This window comes from Hydractinia symbiolongicarpus, chromosome 13 (assembly GCF_029227915.1).
Source record: "Hydractinia symbiolongicarpus strain clone_291-10 chromosome 13, HSymV2.1, whole genome shotgun sequence".
Classification (NCBI taxonomy): domain Eukaryota; kingdom Metazoa; phylum Cnidaria; class Hydrozoa; order Anthoathecata; family Hydractiniidae; genus Hydractinia; species Hydractinia symbiolongicarpus.
The window spans coordinates 22,802,168-22,818,881 of NC_079887.1; the positions used below are offsets into that span (position 1 = coordinate 22,802,168).

At 34.4% G+C, this 16,714-nt stretch overlaps 1 protein-coding gene across 1 annotated transcript; it reads left to right on the plus strand.

Moving 5' to 3' along the window:
* The first annotated feature begins 9,092 nt into the window (after nt 1-9,092).
* Nucleotides 9,093-14,934, plus strand: LOC130623754 (GTP-binding nuclear protein Ran-like). The gene is made up of 4 exons (XM_057439271.1): nt 9,093-9,261; nt 12,746-12,830; nt 13,395-13,708; nt 14,456-14,934. Exons 1-4 carry the CDS (start codon nt 9,223-9,225, stop codon nt 14,672-14,674), a joined length of 657 nt encoding a protein of 218 aa, XP_057295254.1. The 5' UTR covers nt 9,093-9,222; the 3' UTR covers nt 14,675-14,934.
* Nucleotides 14,935-16,714: the final 1,780 nt, after the last annotated feature.

Below are 16,714 nucleotides of genomic sequence, written 5' to 3' on the forward strand. Positions count from 1 at the left end.
GTATATCCTTCGATATTTGTGAGGCTAGCCATGTAAAATATGCAATGTATCTATCTAAATATCATGTTATACTATTTGTGATTGAACATTATAGGAATGTGGCGTTGTAGCTTTGTGTGTGAGACAGGGTTTAAAGGATATTTTAAATAATAAAGATAACAACAGTAGATCTAGCACTTCTTCCTTAAAAATAAATGATAAAATAATCTCTGAAAAATTAACTGTAGCTAATGCTTTTAATGAACATTTTACTTCTGTTGCAGATAAAATTAGAAACCAAATTCCACATAACAATACACACTTTTCTTCTTACCTAAAAAATAATAATAGTAACTCATTATTCTTTAACCCTGTAACAATAGAAGAAGTTTTAAAGATCATAAATAACCTTGATTTAACCAAAGCATCGGGCCCAAACAGTGTCCCTAATCTTATCTTAAAACAAGCCAACATAGCAATTTCTGCAATATTAACCAAACTTTTTAATCTTTCCCTACAACAAGGTGTATTCCCAAACATATTAAAGATGGTTAGTGTCATACCAATCTACAAGAATAAAGGGTCTCCTCTTGATCCAAATAATTATAGACCCATATCATTATTAAGCAATTTGGATAAGATCTTTGAAAAAATAATTAAAAACCGATTAATTTCTTTCCTAGATTCTAATAAAATTATAACCAATAAACAATTTGGATTTAGGACCAAACATTCAACCACCCATGCACTAATTAGTCTCACTGAAACTATTCGACAAAATTTAGATAATTGTAAGTTTGCATGTGGAATCTTCATAGACCTTCAAAAGGCCTTTGATACTGTATCACACGAAATTCTCCTTTCAAAGCTTGAACATTATGGAATTAGAGGTGTAACAAACTCCTGGTTTCGCTCCTATCTCAGCGATAGGGTACAATATGTCTCCCTAACTAACACCAAATCTAAAAAACTTTTTATTAAACATGGAGTTCCCCAAGGTTCCGTTCTTGGTCCTATTTTATTTTTACTTTATATTAATGATTTAATTAACTCAATAACTTTTTCAGAAATTTTTCATTTTGCAGATGACACTTGCATGTTATATGCTAACCATAATCTGAAAAAAATGCAGAAGCATTTAAATATAGATTTAAAATGTATATATAAATGGCTAACTGCAAATAAAATAGCATTAAATGTAGCAAAGACTGAAGTCATCCTATTTAGGCAAAGAAATAAAGCAGTCAACTATGATATAAGGCTGAAATTAAATGGAAAAAAACTTGAATTCTCATCTCATGTAAGATATCTAGGTATATTAATAGATGAATTTCTAGATTGGGATTTCCACATATCTTATATTGGCAATAAATTAAGAAAAACAAATGGAGCTCTTTGCAAACTAAGATATTATGTGCCTAAGGATATCCTACTTTCAATTTACCATGCATTATTTTCTTCTCATATTTCTTATAGTCCGCAAGTGTGGGGTCTCACTTCAAAGTCGTGTAGAATTTTTCGCTTACAAAAAGCTGCTCTCCGAATCATTACTTTTTCTAAATTTAACTCACCATCAAATCCTATTTTTCTTAATCTTAATATTCTTACTCTTTCAGATCTTATAAAATTTCTCAACATTATTTTAACTTTTAATATTATAAATCTGCATTCTCCAGGTAATATTTGTGATATTTTTAAATTGGTCTGCCATTCATCTAATCATTCAACAAGAAGTAAATCCATTAAACTTCTAGCTAGACCTTCTGTTAGGACTACCTCATTTGGTCTCAAATCTATACGTTACCAATCTATTATTAATTGGAACAATATCCAACAACACTTTCACCAATACGACCTAGCCTCTCTCACTCTAAAACAACTAAAAAAAATCTGCAAAACTTATCTTCTGGATTGCTATAACACTAATCTCTCCACTGCATAAAAAAGATTTTACTAAAAAAATTTTTTTTGTAGTGTCATACTGCTTATTGCAATCGTTTGATCTTATATAGGTGGCCATCACCTACATTAGTATTTATACTATCTGATGGTCTCCCCGTAGGTATTTATTTAATGTAAAATATACAGTTATCTCACACAAAATAAATACTACTACTACTACTTCCTGTCTAAAAAAAATGTGCATTACATACTCCATAACTCCCCATCTAAGCCATGGGTTACCCTGTAATAGAAATTATAGCTAGCTAGTTTATCTCTCGATATTTGTGATGCGGCTAGCTAACCATGTAAAATATGCATAGGTAACGTAGCTATCTTTTTATTCTAATGATAAAGCTATTTTACATTAATAGCTAGCTTTGTTTGCTTCACATCTGCTAAGATCTGAAAATTGTTGCCTAGATAAAAGGATAACAAAAGGCATATAGCTAGTAGCTACAATCTTTGTCAAGCGTGTTGAGACACCTTTTGAAATTCCAATTATTCACACACTTTCACCCCCACCACCCCTACCAGACAATGTTGCACTCAGGTTTTTTAACAATAGAAGTTTGCTATGACTCTCCAGCATTGTGTAAAGGGGGAGGGAATAAAAAGAATCGTAATTCTCTATTTATTGCCTTTTCTGCCACTAATGGTCAATTTTTGCATTTGTCTCAAAACTACTTTTAGCAATGATATTGCAGCTAGCTGCTACACAAATAGCAACAATTTATTATTTCTAATAATTTTTTTCAGTCATTTCCAGTTTGTCAAAGTTCTTTAATTAGCTAACTAGTTAGCTGCCTGCCAACTGCAACATCCAACAACTCAAAAACGAAAGTTTTTAAAAAGAAGTAAAAACATCTTTGTTGGACTGTCATCTTTTATTTGCGAAGCGCATACTACCGCAAGCTTAGCTCACATGCTACATAAATCGCGCCGTCAAAGTTTAAATGATGAAAAAAGCCATCGCAGTACCCTTTGATTTGGCAGCGGACAGGAAGTTCGATATCAGAAGGAGCATAAAGAGTGAACACTCGCATAGCGAAACTGATTATGCTTAAGGTAGCATCGCTGTTTAAGATGATAGCTACTTTAAAACCTTCTTGCAAACATCCTTTATTAGCGGCAACCTCTTTAAAACGCACAGATAAAATGACGGTCAAAATCTTCTAACAAAGCCCCTATGTAGCGGACAGTGTATAGCGGATACCTTTCTACATAGGACGCCGTTTTAAAGTTCCAATTTACATTATCCCTTAAAATTACCCCCTGAAATACAAAACATTTCAGCGCTAGGACAAAGCAAAATCCAAAAGTTTTTTGCAAAGTCTTTTCTTGGGTTTGTTTTAGTCTTTTTGAATGAAAGATAGCTTATTAAGAATATATATCGTCTTTAAGTACACGTTTACGTGTGATTTCCCTACCTATACCCTCAAGTTATAAAATAAAAATAAGCCAATTTGGTAGAAAAATCTCCATGTCAATCCTGCTCTTACCCAAGATCTTTTTATTTCGCTTTCTAATAGGTTTCGCATGTCAGAAAGCGAAAAAAAAACTTGGGGCGGGATTGTCACTGGTGGTAGACACTTTTTTGTCCACTGTAGATACCATGGCAGAACTTTTCCGGCAAAATCGAGTATCGAGATATGAGTGCCTAGATCAAGCTCGAACCCAGCACCTTTTACTGTGGCGTCGAAAAGGAAAAAGTCTATTTCGCTAGATCTATCAGAAAGCGCAGCGCCGTTGAGAAGCAAATAGTCCTGGGGACGAGGTTGTGCCTAGATTTACCTTTTAAACTCATAGATTTACCTTTTAAACTCATAGATTTAAATTCTCAGATTCATTTTTAATTTCTAAATTTCTGAAAAAGACTTCTCAGTTTTAGTTCTCAGATTTGATTCTAAGATTTGATTCTAAGATTTGATTCTAAGATTTGATTCACTGAGATAAGCTTCTTGGATTCGCTTTTCTATTTTTTCACACGAACTTATCACAGAGCAAGAAATTCTTCCGTTACTTTTAAAATGGCGGCCCTGGAGGAGGTTGCTGATATCGATTTTGAAAAATAATTTAGTGCGTAGAAGCTAATCACATCGATACATTTCTGAATTTTATTTTGCCTTATACCCGGATCTACTTGGTTCGAGTGAAAGAAGTGTACGGCATTATTGCAATACTTATGGTGTTACAAGGATATCCGACAACGAACTTGATCATATGGTAGAAAACTTTGTTCAACAATACGGGTATGGATATGGACGAGCTATGATGCAAGGCAGCATTCGCTCCGTTATGGGTGTGACCACTGGGGGAATATCACAGAGGCGCGTTGCAAGGTCTTTAAGACGTGTTGCTCCTAACGAATACGACGCAATATCACGTGATATGATGGTGAGGACAAATTCAATACCATACTATACTCTATATTTTAGCTACAAAGTCCATATGGACCAAAATGAAAAAAATTGACAAGCCTTTGGCTGCACTCACGTTGCATTAATTGACGGCTGCTCACGTATGATTTGCGACTACGCATCGATGGAAGTCAAGAACCCTATTATTATTTATATGAACTTGTATATTGTCCAGCCTTAATAAAATGCGGACTTTGAGAGCAACTTAGGGTGGATCATGGTCAGGAGTTTGTACTTTGTATTTTTGTCCAGGAGCTTAAAATGGTATCGTAGTTGTCAAAATAGACAAGCCTGCGAAAAACGACATCAACTAAAAATAACGTCATTGATAGATTTTGGCCAGAAATGAATTCGCGTGTAAATTACCCGATGAAACGTGCAATGATTAGAATAACTGAAAAGAACGAATACGATATGCCCAATCCCGTTTCAAAGTACTGCATTTCTTGGGTCACGTTATACATGGTAGCCGACGCAGCACGTCATTTGATAAATTCATGGAATCACCATGGGGTAGCAGGTCCAATCAAAGTAAAATTAAGAATTAATTTGTCGGAATATTTATAAAAATCTAAACGCTAACAAGAAAAATATAAGTTTAACCCACTGTCTCTCGTTATTAAACACTCTTTGGTTTTGTTGCAGAGCTAAGCCAGCGAGCGAAGCGAAGCCCTTTTGCTATTTAAACAAGCAAAAATATTTCTTACCAGGGAACTTTTTTAAAACATTATTCAGGTGTCCACTTATGACCTTCAGTCCACTTCCGCTATAACCTCCAGATTAAAAAGTATTTTACATACTGGCGTATTTCAAAGAAGATTTTTTTTCTTGCTGGGTCTAAAGTGACTTTTTGGCGCGAAAAAGTATACCGAACATGATGGTGACATTAAAATTTTGATTTTTTATCACCTAAATGTCAATTTAGGCCAAAATTGATCCGAAATTAAAGCTATTTTATTGTCGACAAAATTTGGCACATTTAAAGGGGACCTCCCACTTCAAAAAAACTTTTTCTTGTATCGTGGATAATGGTGACTTATTAAAGAATTCAATAATTATTTTGAACCATTCCTTAGTATAACTTAGAAATATTGCATTCTTTCTTACCATTTTTAACAAAAGTGCTAGACAGTAATGGCGGTCTTCCTCTCCAAAACGGTCTAGTGCAGCGAATGCGAGAAAAATGTAAATAAATGACGTAGAGCCGGCTATGAAGCAGACTGCCTTTGCGGAATTAAACAACCCCCTGTTTTTATAAAGGAAATGTGTTCATGGCGCGCCGCGGGTTCCTATTTTTTCGAATAAAAAATTATTTTAAAAGTAAAAAATTTACAAAATTTTCTTGCAATATAACGAAAGACGTGGCAAAGTTTCGTAGAAAGTTAACTTTTTAAGAATGGATGCGTCTTGCGCTGCCGTAGGCTGTTCAAACCATAGAAAAAGGAATCCGGAATTATCATTTTTCCAAATTCCGCGTGATAAATCTACCGCTGCTACTTGGATAGCAAACATGAAAAGAACTGATCTTCCCAAAATCTATTTATTTATGCAAGGAGCACTTTCAAACCAACTGTTTTGATAAGTCCATCGATTTAAGAAATCAACTAATGAAAGGTAAGGATAGTATACAACGTTTTTTCTTTGTGTTAGTACAGTTACTTTTTTATTACTAGAGGCGCTGTTTAAACATGCCATCGAAACGGTGAAGAATTACAGGAGCAATTTTTGTCTATCATACACCACATCACCAACAAGCATCCCTTTCCAGGAAACAAGTTTTTTAAGAAGTGCGAACACGACAAATTAAACGAAAATATTTTTACAACCTACTTGGAAGTGTTTCATTCATTAAAAATTCGTTATATGCCGAAAAGTATATTTTACGAATATGAAAAGATGATATCGGGCGTGCAATCAGCTGCTTTAGATCATAACCGTAACATTGATAGACCGCAGGTTTGTTCTTTTTTTTTATCTTAGAGCACTACCTGTTTTAATAAATTGCCTCAACTTTCAGGTCCACAAAAACATCAAGGAAGGAATACCGATCCCGCGGTTTATAATTTCTTATTAAAAACCGTCGAAACGATTCGTTGCAAAGAAAGTCAAAACGGAGAAGTCATATCACTACTTGCGAGATATCGCCTGATATTTATTATCGCTCGCAAAGTAACAATGAGGAGGATAGGGCAAGTCGATCGGTATGTATTGCTCTCATTAAACGATCAGACCTAAAGAAATCATTGAACTTCACACTAAATATTCACGCATGTAAGACGGTACTCAACATTTACGTTACACATTTTTATAAAATTACTTACATTATTATTTACATGACCTACCTTGTCGGGGAAAAAAACCGGGGTTAGCTTATTCAGGAAAAATTAATAGTCGAGCCACCAGCCCTCAAATTTACTCACTTTTCCCGTTTTCCCTTATATTTATGTTTATCGGACACAATCGAATGTTCATGACAACTCCACTTTGCTTCCTTGAATAGCCTCCTTGAAGCCAACGTAACTATCATTAGGAGATAGGAACTCTCGTCTAATTCTAGAGGCACAAGATGGGATAACTCGCCGTATTTTTCTCTCTGTGCGAACATGTACACACCAGGGGAAGTGGCGATAAGCAGCATACCGATATGTTCTACAAAAAAAGTTTAGGAATAATAATATTGATGTTATGAAATCTGAATAATATTTACATACTAGTAACTTACAAATTGGATGCATGTCCTTTGTTTGTTAGAAAGGTACTCTCTCTGTCGTGCATGCTAACCAAAGTTGTCCAAAGTGCGTCTTTTAAAAGGACGATGTATTTGAAGTTTTTTATGTTCAGTGATACATTTCTTATCTAGAATAAAATGATAACTTTTTACATTAGGATAAATTGCGTAATAATATCATCCGCGTTGTTCCCTGGCATTTTTGCCTCTTTTGATACACGCCGCTTCTCTTATATCAAAAAGGCAAAAATCCATGGAAAAGAGAGTGCTAATAATACTATAATTACCTTTCATCTCTGTCATCTGAGAAATTTCTAACTCCCTGCAACATTTGCACTCACACTCTCACAGCATCCTCTCACACTTCTCACAAGAACACCGCGATCAATCGGGAAAGGAATTAATAATCATTGAATTCGTTATCCACAGCAGATATGTTTTCGATGTAAGCAAAGTGTTTTTGAGGTGGGAGGTCCCTTTTAACAAAAAAAGTATGCAGAAAAAGATGGTGACATCAAAGTTTAGATTTTTTGTCACCTAAATGCCATTTAAGAAAATGAAAGTTTCAATCACGCGACTTTCAACCATGAATGATAGGCTGTATTTTTTGTTAGCAGAAATTGTAGAATTGGGTCGTATTGTGGATGTTTCATAGTTGTGCATTTTTAATAGCGAGATAGTTTTGCAGCGCCTGCATCTTGTTTATTTTTTAAAAGCCAAGATAAGTCTTCAAAAGCTTTATTTAACTAATTGGAAAAGTAAAGGTGTTTCCACCAAAGTTTTCGAAAGTGAATGTATGCAGAGAGTTAAGGTCTACCCAAATGCCTGCAAGATAGTCTTCGAAAAAAAAATTTCCACAACAATACTTAAGAGAAAAACAAAGACGCTCCACTATATATAAATAATGACAAGAACGAAATTCTTTTCGCTACACTAGACACGCCAACATAGAGAAATATGATTTCAGAATCACTTCAAAAAAACGTAAATTCTCCTATTACCTGCTTCTTATTTGTTTCCGCGCCATAAGTGTACATGATTCTTTTTAACGAAGTTTGCTGTTTGTGACAGTTCTGGTAGTATATTTTTTAACTGCAGCTATTTCTTTTTTTGAACAATTAAGATCGTATATTATTTTTTTTAATTTGCTTTTTCTCACTGAGTGACTTTCTTATACACCGTTTTTGTTTGTTTGTTTATTTGTTTGTGTTTTTTGGGGGGAGGGGTACTGAGTTACTGAATTTCGCAAATTTTAGGTGGGGCTTGTGGTTTTTCTACTTCCTACAGTCAGTTAACCCCAGACTGACCCAATGAAAATTGAAATTTGGAGGAATTTTTCGCTCAAGAAGATCTCACAAATCAATTTTGAAAAATAACTGCGTAGTACGTAACGAATATTATTGCCTATCTGAATACAATTTGATAGACAGCTTTTTGTAAACTTTATTCGCGAGGTAGTTTGCGTGTATCATACGTCTTGGTTCTCTTTACACTACAATAAAAACATTTATATTTTAGATTACTCAAACAGTGCCAACGAAACGCTGGCGGATAGTAATATAAAGAAATATTCCTTAACAAATATTGTAAAAAACTTTAAATATGCTTGCCGTTAAAGAAAATATTTAAAACTCCCTTTTCTTCTACCCTTTTCTTTGTAATTTAACTTAGTTTAGCGAACGAAATGTTATTTTTACATAATTCTTTGTAACGCGTTTATGCCGTTTGCACTTGCTAAAAAAACATGCAGAATGCAACAGAAGTGCTCTGCCACCTTGACTTCTTTCGCAAAAAGAAAAAAACCCCGGGGCGAGGTTGCCTGGGGACTTGTAAATTGTTATAAAAATTTTCGCTTGCGAGCATAGGGGATCTCTTTTCCCGCTCCGCAACCCTTTATATATTGATTTATTAAGTTAAGGATCCTGGGTTTGGTAGTATTTTTCGGTTTGTCTTTGGTCCCAGGATCCGGGGTCTCATTTATTTCACATGCTTATAGCGCGGGAAATATCCTGAAACTGCTTTGAACCAGTTTACAGCCATCTTTTTAAAACAAGATTGTGTCGAAATTAGGATTCGTATAATACGAGAAAGAATTTATCCATCTTTATCTTTAGAATCCTCATCAAAAAGGAAATATTATATTAACCTAGCATTATGGCAACTGAAAAACCCAAGCCAGTCGCAACATTTAAGGTAAACATTCCCCTTTTCTTTGCAAAAAACTTATGTACTACACACCTTTAAATTTTTGTTTTTTATAGTGACGATTTTTTTAACTTTATGTTTATAACGCATTTGCATGTAGGCGTCACGTTCTATATTTTTTTATCATCAGTTTTTGTTTAAGTATTCCTTATTTATATACACGACAAAGTTTGTGTTAGCAAATTAGCATAGAAAATTTTGAGTTGCTAGCAGTCTAGAGTTCTTTGATTTTTATAGCTATTTTTCCTGCTCCTACGAATCGAAAAAATTTTAAATTTTCAAAAATGGTATATAATGATTAGCGTATATTCCGCCAACTCTGTGAAAAAACATTTATATAATGTCCTTATATCCATATCGTCAACACATCGGTTATTACAAACTTTTATTATCATAGCACTATCTGTCGCGAACCGTTCGGGGGGTATGACAAGAAAGAAAACCCATTTATTAGTGGACAAATTTGGCTGAACTGACATGTATTATTATCCAATAAAGCTGTGATGGCTCCTTTAACTCCATGAAATTTGAAAAACGTGTTTTCTTGCTTTCTGATGACTAGCAAAAATTTTAAAATTAAAATATTCATTAGAAAACATTCTCGACTCATTGGGCCCTAATAAAAGTTATAACTTGACCATAATTATAATCAATTAACTGAGATAACAATATATATATAAAAAATGACCACTGTCCCGCTTGACTTAAAAATCACAAAAAGGTATAGCTGGCTGAACAGCCAAATTTTTGTCATGCTGGAGTTCTGACACCCCTAAAATGATTAAGTTGTAGTATCAAACCCCCTGATTCGAATTCATTCATTAAAAATGGTAGACAGAGCTGTGGTATGTTGTTGTAGGTATCAAAAGCAGTTTCACGGTGTTATCGGATTTACGGAGTTGGCGGATCATAAGCTAGATATTTTCCTTTCGTATGTCATCTTTATTCCAATTCGATATTTTCCATACACCTTTTGAATTTTTACATTTTTCTCGGTAAGCTCTTTTGGCTTTGATAATTGCGTGGCAGGCAAATAGATGCAGGCACTAGGGGAAGTGAGGTGGTTTTTAGTCTATATCTTTGCTCAAAGGTATCATTAGGACTCTTAATCAGTAGCTATTTATATACACTCTAATAGTTTAAAGCGCATCTATCTGCCTGCCAGAATTGTTCACCGCGTAAAATGTAAACATTCAAAAATGTCTAGCTATAGATACATAAAAATTGCTGACACTCTTAATTTTGAATACCATTATATACAAAAATTAAGGGGAAGTTTGGTCAAAAAAAAAAGTTATTTTATAATTCCATGTATGTATATTATAAAAACAAAAAAACTTTCCTTCATTAAACTTGGAGTTTCGGAAATGTCCCTAATGTAGACACAAATTTCTTGAAAATGCTTCGTTTTTGTTCAAAACATTGCATTGCGCGAAAGAGTCACAACACTGGCTACACAATTTGCTAGAAGAATCTACTTTTTTCCTGCTATATTTCTTTTAACATCTGTAACAAATTACTTCTTTGAAAATACAGTGTTAGTTTTATAAGCAATGAATCAAATTCGAAGCGATTTAAGTTCTAACGAAGATGAAAACGATGGCATACCTGATTTATCCACTCTCAGACCCTTCAATTTTGAACCAGAATTTTCTTTGGAAGAAGTGAATAAATTAGGAACGTGTAGTTCCGAGAGTGATGAGGAAGAAGATGAAGCTTCAAGGATCGGCAATAATAACTGGTGCCAATGCGGTGGTCACTGTAGAGCGATGGAGTCGTACAGTGAAAGCTTGTGTTGCAGGGATACAAATGAAATTCCTGACAAAGTTAAAATAAACAAAGATTTAGCCAAGCATAATTTTCTTTTTCGTGTTTAAAACCATTACAAAACTCTACATATTCCCTTTAAATGTTGGTCTTCGCGTTATTGAAAAAAAATATGCCTACGAACACGACAACTGACGGCTTTCAAAATATTTTGTCTAACGCGAGTTTTTTCTCAAAAACATTTAACTCTCCTTTGCATATATTTTATTCATTATCATTCGCTACTGCCAAAACAATCTCACGAAAAAAACACAACCGTGGTTGTTTTATTTTATTCAGCTTTACAAATCGAATGAGAACGTGCGCTCAAAAATCAAAGCTTGAGACAGGGTCATTTTTTAAGATTTTCTTTTTAGGAAAACAATGTATAACTGAAGCCTTCGATTCTTTTTTCTTTTCTTTTACGTTTCTCAGGCTGTTTTGTAAAATTAAACAAGGTCGGAACAGCACCATCTTTTAATTTCTTCAGCGATGGAGAACCCATTAGTTCAGCCTAGAAATTTAAAAATAATAGATTTCCATTACCCCCGTCTTACGAAAGCACATGTTCTTAAAGGATTTTTCGATGTTAAAAAAAAATTCAGCACTGGGGGAAAGAAAATGCGAATATGCGAAGAAAATATAATGATTTTTTTGACATGGTTTTGTTTTGGAAATGGCTGTAATAAATGAAACTGTGTTGAGTTTTTCTAAATACGAGAAAGACAAATGTTTGGCTGTTTGATGAAACATAGGTAACAAAAAGACTTTTGTAAATCTCTTTCAAAGCACTCTGGTTCAAAATATTGAGAACAAATATAAAACCCAGAGTCTTTCGGCAAGGTACCACTTCTTTTTATATTGTGTAGCCATTAATTCCGAAGCTCTTTATTTTTTTTCGCACTAGGAATGTGATAAAATGCTACTTGGATTTTTCTTTTCATTGTTATCTTCGTCTTTTGTCGTAAGCTTCGTTATCTACGTCCTTATTTTCCTTGCTTTCCTTACCCTTTTGTACAGCTGATGGCAGCACAGTTTGGCATATTGAAATAATAAAATGCATAAACAAAACGCTTCTTCGGTGATTACACCGAACTTCACTTCTTGAACTATAAACTTCATAATTCAAACTTGACCCAGCCTTTGTAAAAACGTAAAGGGTCAGTCTATGAAGGTGTTTTTGCACATGGTTAACGCAGATTATTTAAAAAAATAAGGGTTTCATTTAAAAAGAATTATCGTATTCTTTTTTTTTTTTTATGACTATTGATTATGAAATTATAATTTTTGACTGAACTTCCCCTTTAAATTGCATAGAAAATAACCAATAGAAAATAACACCATTGGCAACCTAGGCTAAAACGGTGTCTATGTTTTGCTTTCTAATGTCCACTTCCATTCATATTAATTCTCTTTATGCTATGTCCCCCCATATATGCACCTGGCCTTGCAAATTTGCAAACAGCCTCACAATTCTCCTCACCATAAGCAAAAAAAAATTGCGTATGGTGCCTATTTTTGTGACACTTAGAAAAGGTCATTCTTTTACTGTTAAATTTTGCCTTTGTACTTATTATTAACAAAGCCAATATCTTGCTGCACCTTGTGTGTAAGTTTGTTGACCTAGTTTTTGATTTTGGTGTGATAATGATTGTGTTTTGTTTAGTTAGTTCTCGTTGGAGATGGTGGCACAGGAAAGACAACGTTTGTAAAACGTCATTTGACTGGTGAATTTGAAAAAAAATATATTGGTATGTTGTGTTTTTAGCCTTGTACATGATATACAGTGGGTCATGTCTTTAGCACCTTCATTTCTTAACTATTTTAAAAGTACACAAATGCCCAATATTTTTGCAAATCAAAACTTTTGTTATTATGGCAAGATAGCATAGTAGTGTTTTTATTTATCTATTTTTATCATTGGTAGGCAATTCCCCTTAGCAGGGATTCAATATGGGCAATTGAATATTACCATGTGAGGGAAATGAGGAGATGGTGCGCTGTGTGGGCGGTTGAATGTTGTAGGGAGTTGTCTGGCAGAGCGCTGACCCTAATTGAGTTTGCGTAGTTCAAAGAGAGCATTAATACTCCAGGACTCCCCGTCAAAGCCATGACCCCTCTTGGAAATAATAGATAGGGTATATCCCTCAATATTTGTGAAGCTAGCCATGTAAAATATGCACATCTCGATCTCTTTCTCTCTCTCAAAGTGCCCTTCAAGGAAGGAAATTCTTGTGCCCTCCAATTTTCCTACTCAGTTCCTCAACAAGGTGAAATTTGTGACCATGTCATTTTAAATGCTTTATTTTATTTAGCCACACTTGGTGTCGAGGTTCATCCTTTAATGTTTTATACAAACTTTGGACCTATTCAATACAACTGTTGGGACACTGCTGGCCAGGAAAAATTTGGTGGATTAAGAGACGGTTATTATATTCAAGGACAGTGTGCTATTATAATGTTTGATGTAACATCTCGTGTGACGTACAAAAATGTTCCCAATTGGCATCGTGATTTAATAAGGGTGTGCGAAAATATCCCTATTGTATTATGTGGAAACAAAGTAGATGTGAAGGAAAGAAAAGTGAAGGCCAAGACTATTACATTCCACAGAAAAAAGAATTTACAAGTAAGAACCATCTATATTATAATACCCATATACGTCGGTCTGTCACGTGCAGGTAGCAAGACGTACATAATGCAGTATTTATAAAAGGACATGCGAACCCGTGGATTCTTCCACAGGCTATTGACTAGTTTAATTTTGTTAGCCATTGATGGGGTCAATTTTTCCCAAAGTTTAGGTTGGATTTCCATTAGGCATATTAGTCTGCAGAGTGTAGTGGGCATTATTCTTTTTATCTAAATAAACTGTCTGCTCTATGCAGAATGAAAAGTTCAATTTACTTCAATTTTCTGCTACTCTTAAATCTGCCATCCCACGAGTGTCTGCATGATGCTATAAAATGTTTTAGCTTTTTTTATTCAAAATATCAAAAAAGGTGAAATTTTAGGACCAGAAAGAAGAGTTTTTTTTACATCCTTTATCCTAACATAATTAGCTGCTCCACTTCCATATCAAGGTGTAGTTTCTTATCAATGCCAGAAAAGTATCAGTGGTTTTTTTAAGGGTGTTGTCCACAGCATATGCAAAATGCCAAGTTTCAGATGTTTTTGGTCTATGAAGCAATAATGTATTTTAAGCAATTTTTTACAAAATTCTTGTGTACTTTTTATACATGCACCAAAAGTTGCTGATAAATCTCGTAATCTGCCAATAGTCAGAATATTATGTTTTCTAACATTGTGATGTAAATATAGGCGTATAAATGGCATCATAAAAACACGATCTAAATTTTTACCATTTTTTTTTTAGTACTACGATATCAGCGCCAAAAGTAATTATAATTTCGAAAAACCATTTTTATGGCTCGCTCGTAAACTTTGCGGAGAAGCTGAATTAGAATTCGTTGAAATGCCTGCTTTGCAACCTCCAGAGGTACACATTGATCCCGCCTTACAACGCAAATATGAACAAGAATTGGAAGAAGCAAAGGTGTGCGAGCTTCCAGCCGATGATGACGATGATTTGTAAATAACGTTTTTTGCATTTTGGTGTTTAGTAAGAGCTAACTTATAAGCCTTCGTGCTGACATCTTTCGTGCAATTTAATTTCAGAAGACCTTTATAGTTTTTGTATTATTTTAAAATCGTGGATATGAGTAAAATATACAATGTCTAGTGGATGCAATTCAGTCGTTCTTGTGAGACACGCTTTTATGATTGAATGTATTTCGGTAGTAGCTCTGTAAGTTGAAGTATATTGAGTGAAAGAAAATCTTTAAATATTTATCACTGTTTTGTTTTAAAATTTTGGTACATGCAGTAAACTTCACTTTACTTCAGACAGGCTGTGTGTGTTTCCTTACATAATCTATTTTGAATTGACTAGCGCGAAAATTAAAAACTACAGCTGTAATGGGCAAAGTTGACACAGCATTTTAGTGTTAGCTATAGCCACATATGGGAGCATTTTAAGCCAAAATTTTAAGATCGAAAAAAAATTAGCGCGAAAGTTTTTTTCTTCGAATAGTTTCCACTCAAAATCAATTAACGCAGATCGGTGCAAATATAGGATTGCTTCTTGCTTCCTATTTTTTAGACATGTCTGCTACAAGTGAGGTGCTATAAATGATTCGCGTTTGTTAGATCATTAGTTTTTCACGGATTTTTTTGAACGAAAAAGAAAATGGGCCCTCAGATGTGGCGAAGTCATTCCCCAATGTTGAGAGAAGACTGAAATCTTCAAGAACTTGAGCCTCTCTTGCATCTTCTATCATCAACTCTGTTTAAAACAACATTCGAATCTGTGTTCAAAAACATTCTACTCCGTATACGATTTAACGATGTTCGAATAATAGAGAGAAAAAACGATAAGGGACAGAAAAAATCGTTCGAAATATGTATATGTTCGATTACACCGATTTAGTCTGTGTAGCTATCGTTTTTGTTTGTGCGCGTTACGCGGCTAACCTCCCTCCCCCTCCCCCAAAAAAAAATTATCTCAAGAACAACTTACTTTTTGAAAGTTATTTTGTCATGGTAAGATAGTATACAGCCAAACTGCAAAATTTAGGTAATTTTTTTGGGGGTCAGCTGCCATGGTTACCGTTTGCTAGGGAAAATAATTTTTTTAGGTCTTTCGCCCGGCCGTTTTATCAGGATAACCGTCAAAAGTTTGAACAGTTTTTACAACAATCAAAAGATACAAGGCTGAGCTATTTTTTAAATAAACACATTTTTTATAAATACTATAAATTGCTGACAGTGCACGGTCTGACCCGTCATATTAAAATACCGTTTTCTCCAGTTTTCAATGCGTCATAACTCAATTTTAAAAATTTTTTTAAAAAAATCTGTTCCATTTAAAAAATACATCCCATTCCTCTGAAGAACTCCTGAAAATTTCATGAAATTTTACAAAGCGATTCTGGAGATATTACGGCCAGGAGCAGTAAAATGTCCATTCTTGAAAAAACGCGATTAAAGTTGAAAATTAAATTCAAACTGAAAAGAATAGGTGAAAACTAGGTCTAAACAACATATCTCTGAATACTAATATACTAAAAATGCTCCTGCTTCATAACTCTTGCCATCTTTCTCCTCATTTTTGTCATCAAAACCTTTAGCTTTCCCGCGTCTGATTGTACGTCGCTTTTTTGTGGTGTCGCGATTGTCGTATGACGATGAATAAGCGTTTTGAATTAAAATTCTAGCATCCCATCAGAGTGTACTTCCCTGGAATCATTTTAAGTTTCTCATATATTAATATGCTAGCTTTCCTTCCAATATTGAAGTTGGCTACCGCATCATATACACCACGTTGCCAGGACCCATCACATAAAACTGGTGTGTTAACGACATGAATCCCCTCGTTATTCTTTACATGCATCTTGCATTGTTGTTTCTGCAACATCTTTTACTGCTAAGGTCATCTTTTCCACAAATTTGTCATAATTGTTCGCTGTCATTGGTTTATCAACGATAAAAATTTATCTAACCCAGCGTATCCCTGACCGCAAGCTCTCATGCTATATACAGTCCTTGAAATGATATCAAAGGAGTTATCAAGTGA

Coding starts and splice junctions, on each gene's coding strand:
- LOC130623754 (XM_057439271.1), top strand. CDS start 9,223: ATGGCAACTGAAAAACCCAAGCCAGTCGCAACATTTAAG. Junction 9,262..12,745: donor AGCCAGTCGCAACATTTAAG/GTAAACATTCCC, acceptor TGTTTTGTTTAG/TTAGTTCTCGTTGGAGATGG. Junction 13,709..14,455: donor ACAGAAAAAAGAATTTACAA/GTAAGAACCATC, acceptor TTTTTTTTTTAG/TACTACGATATCAGCGCCAA.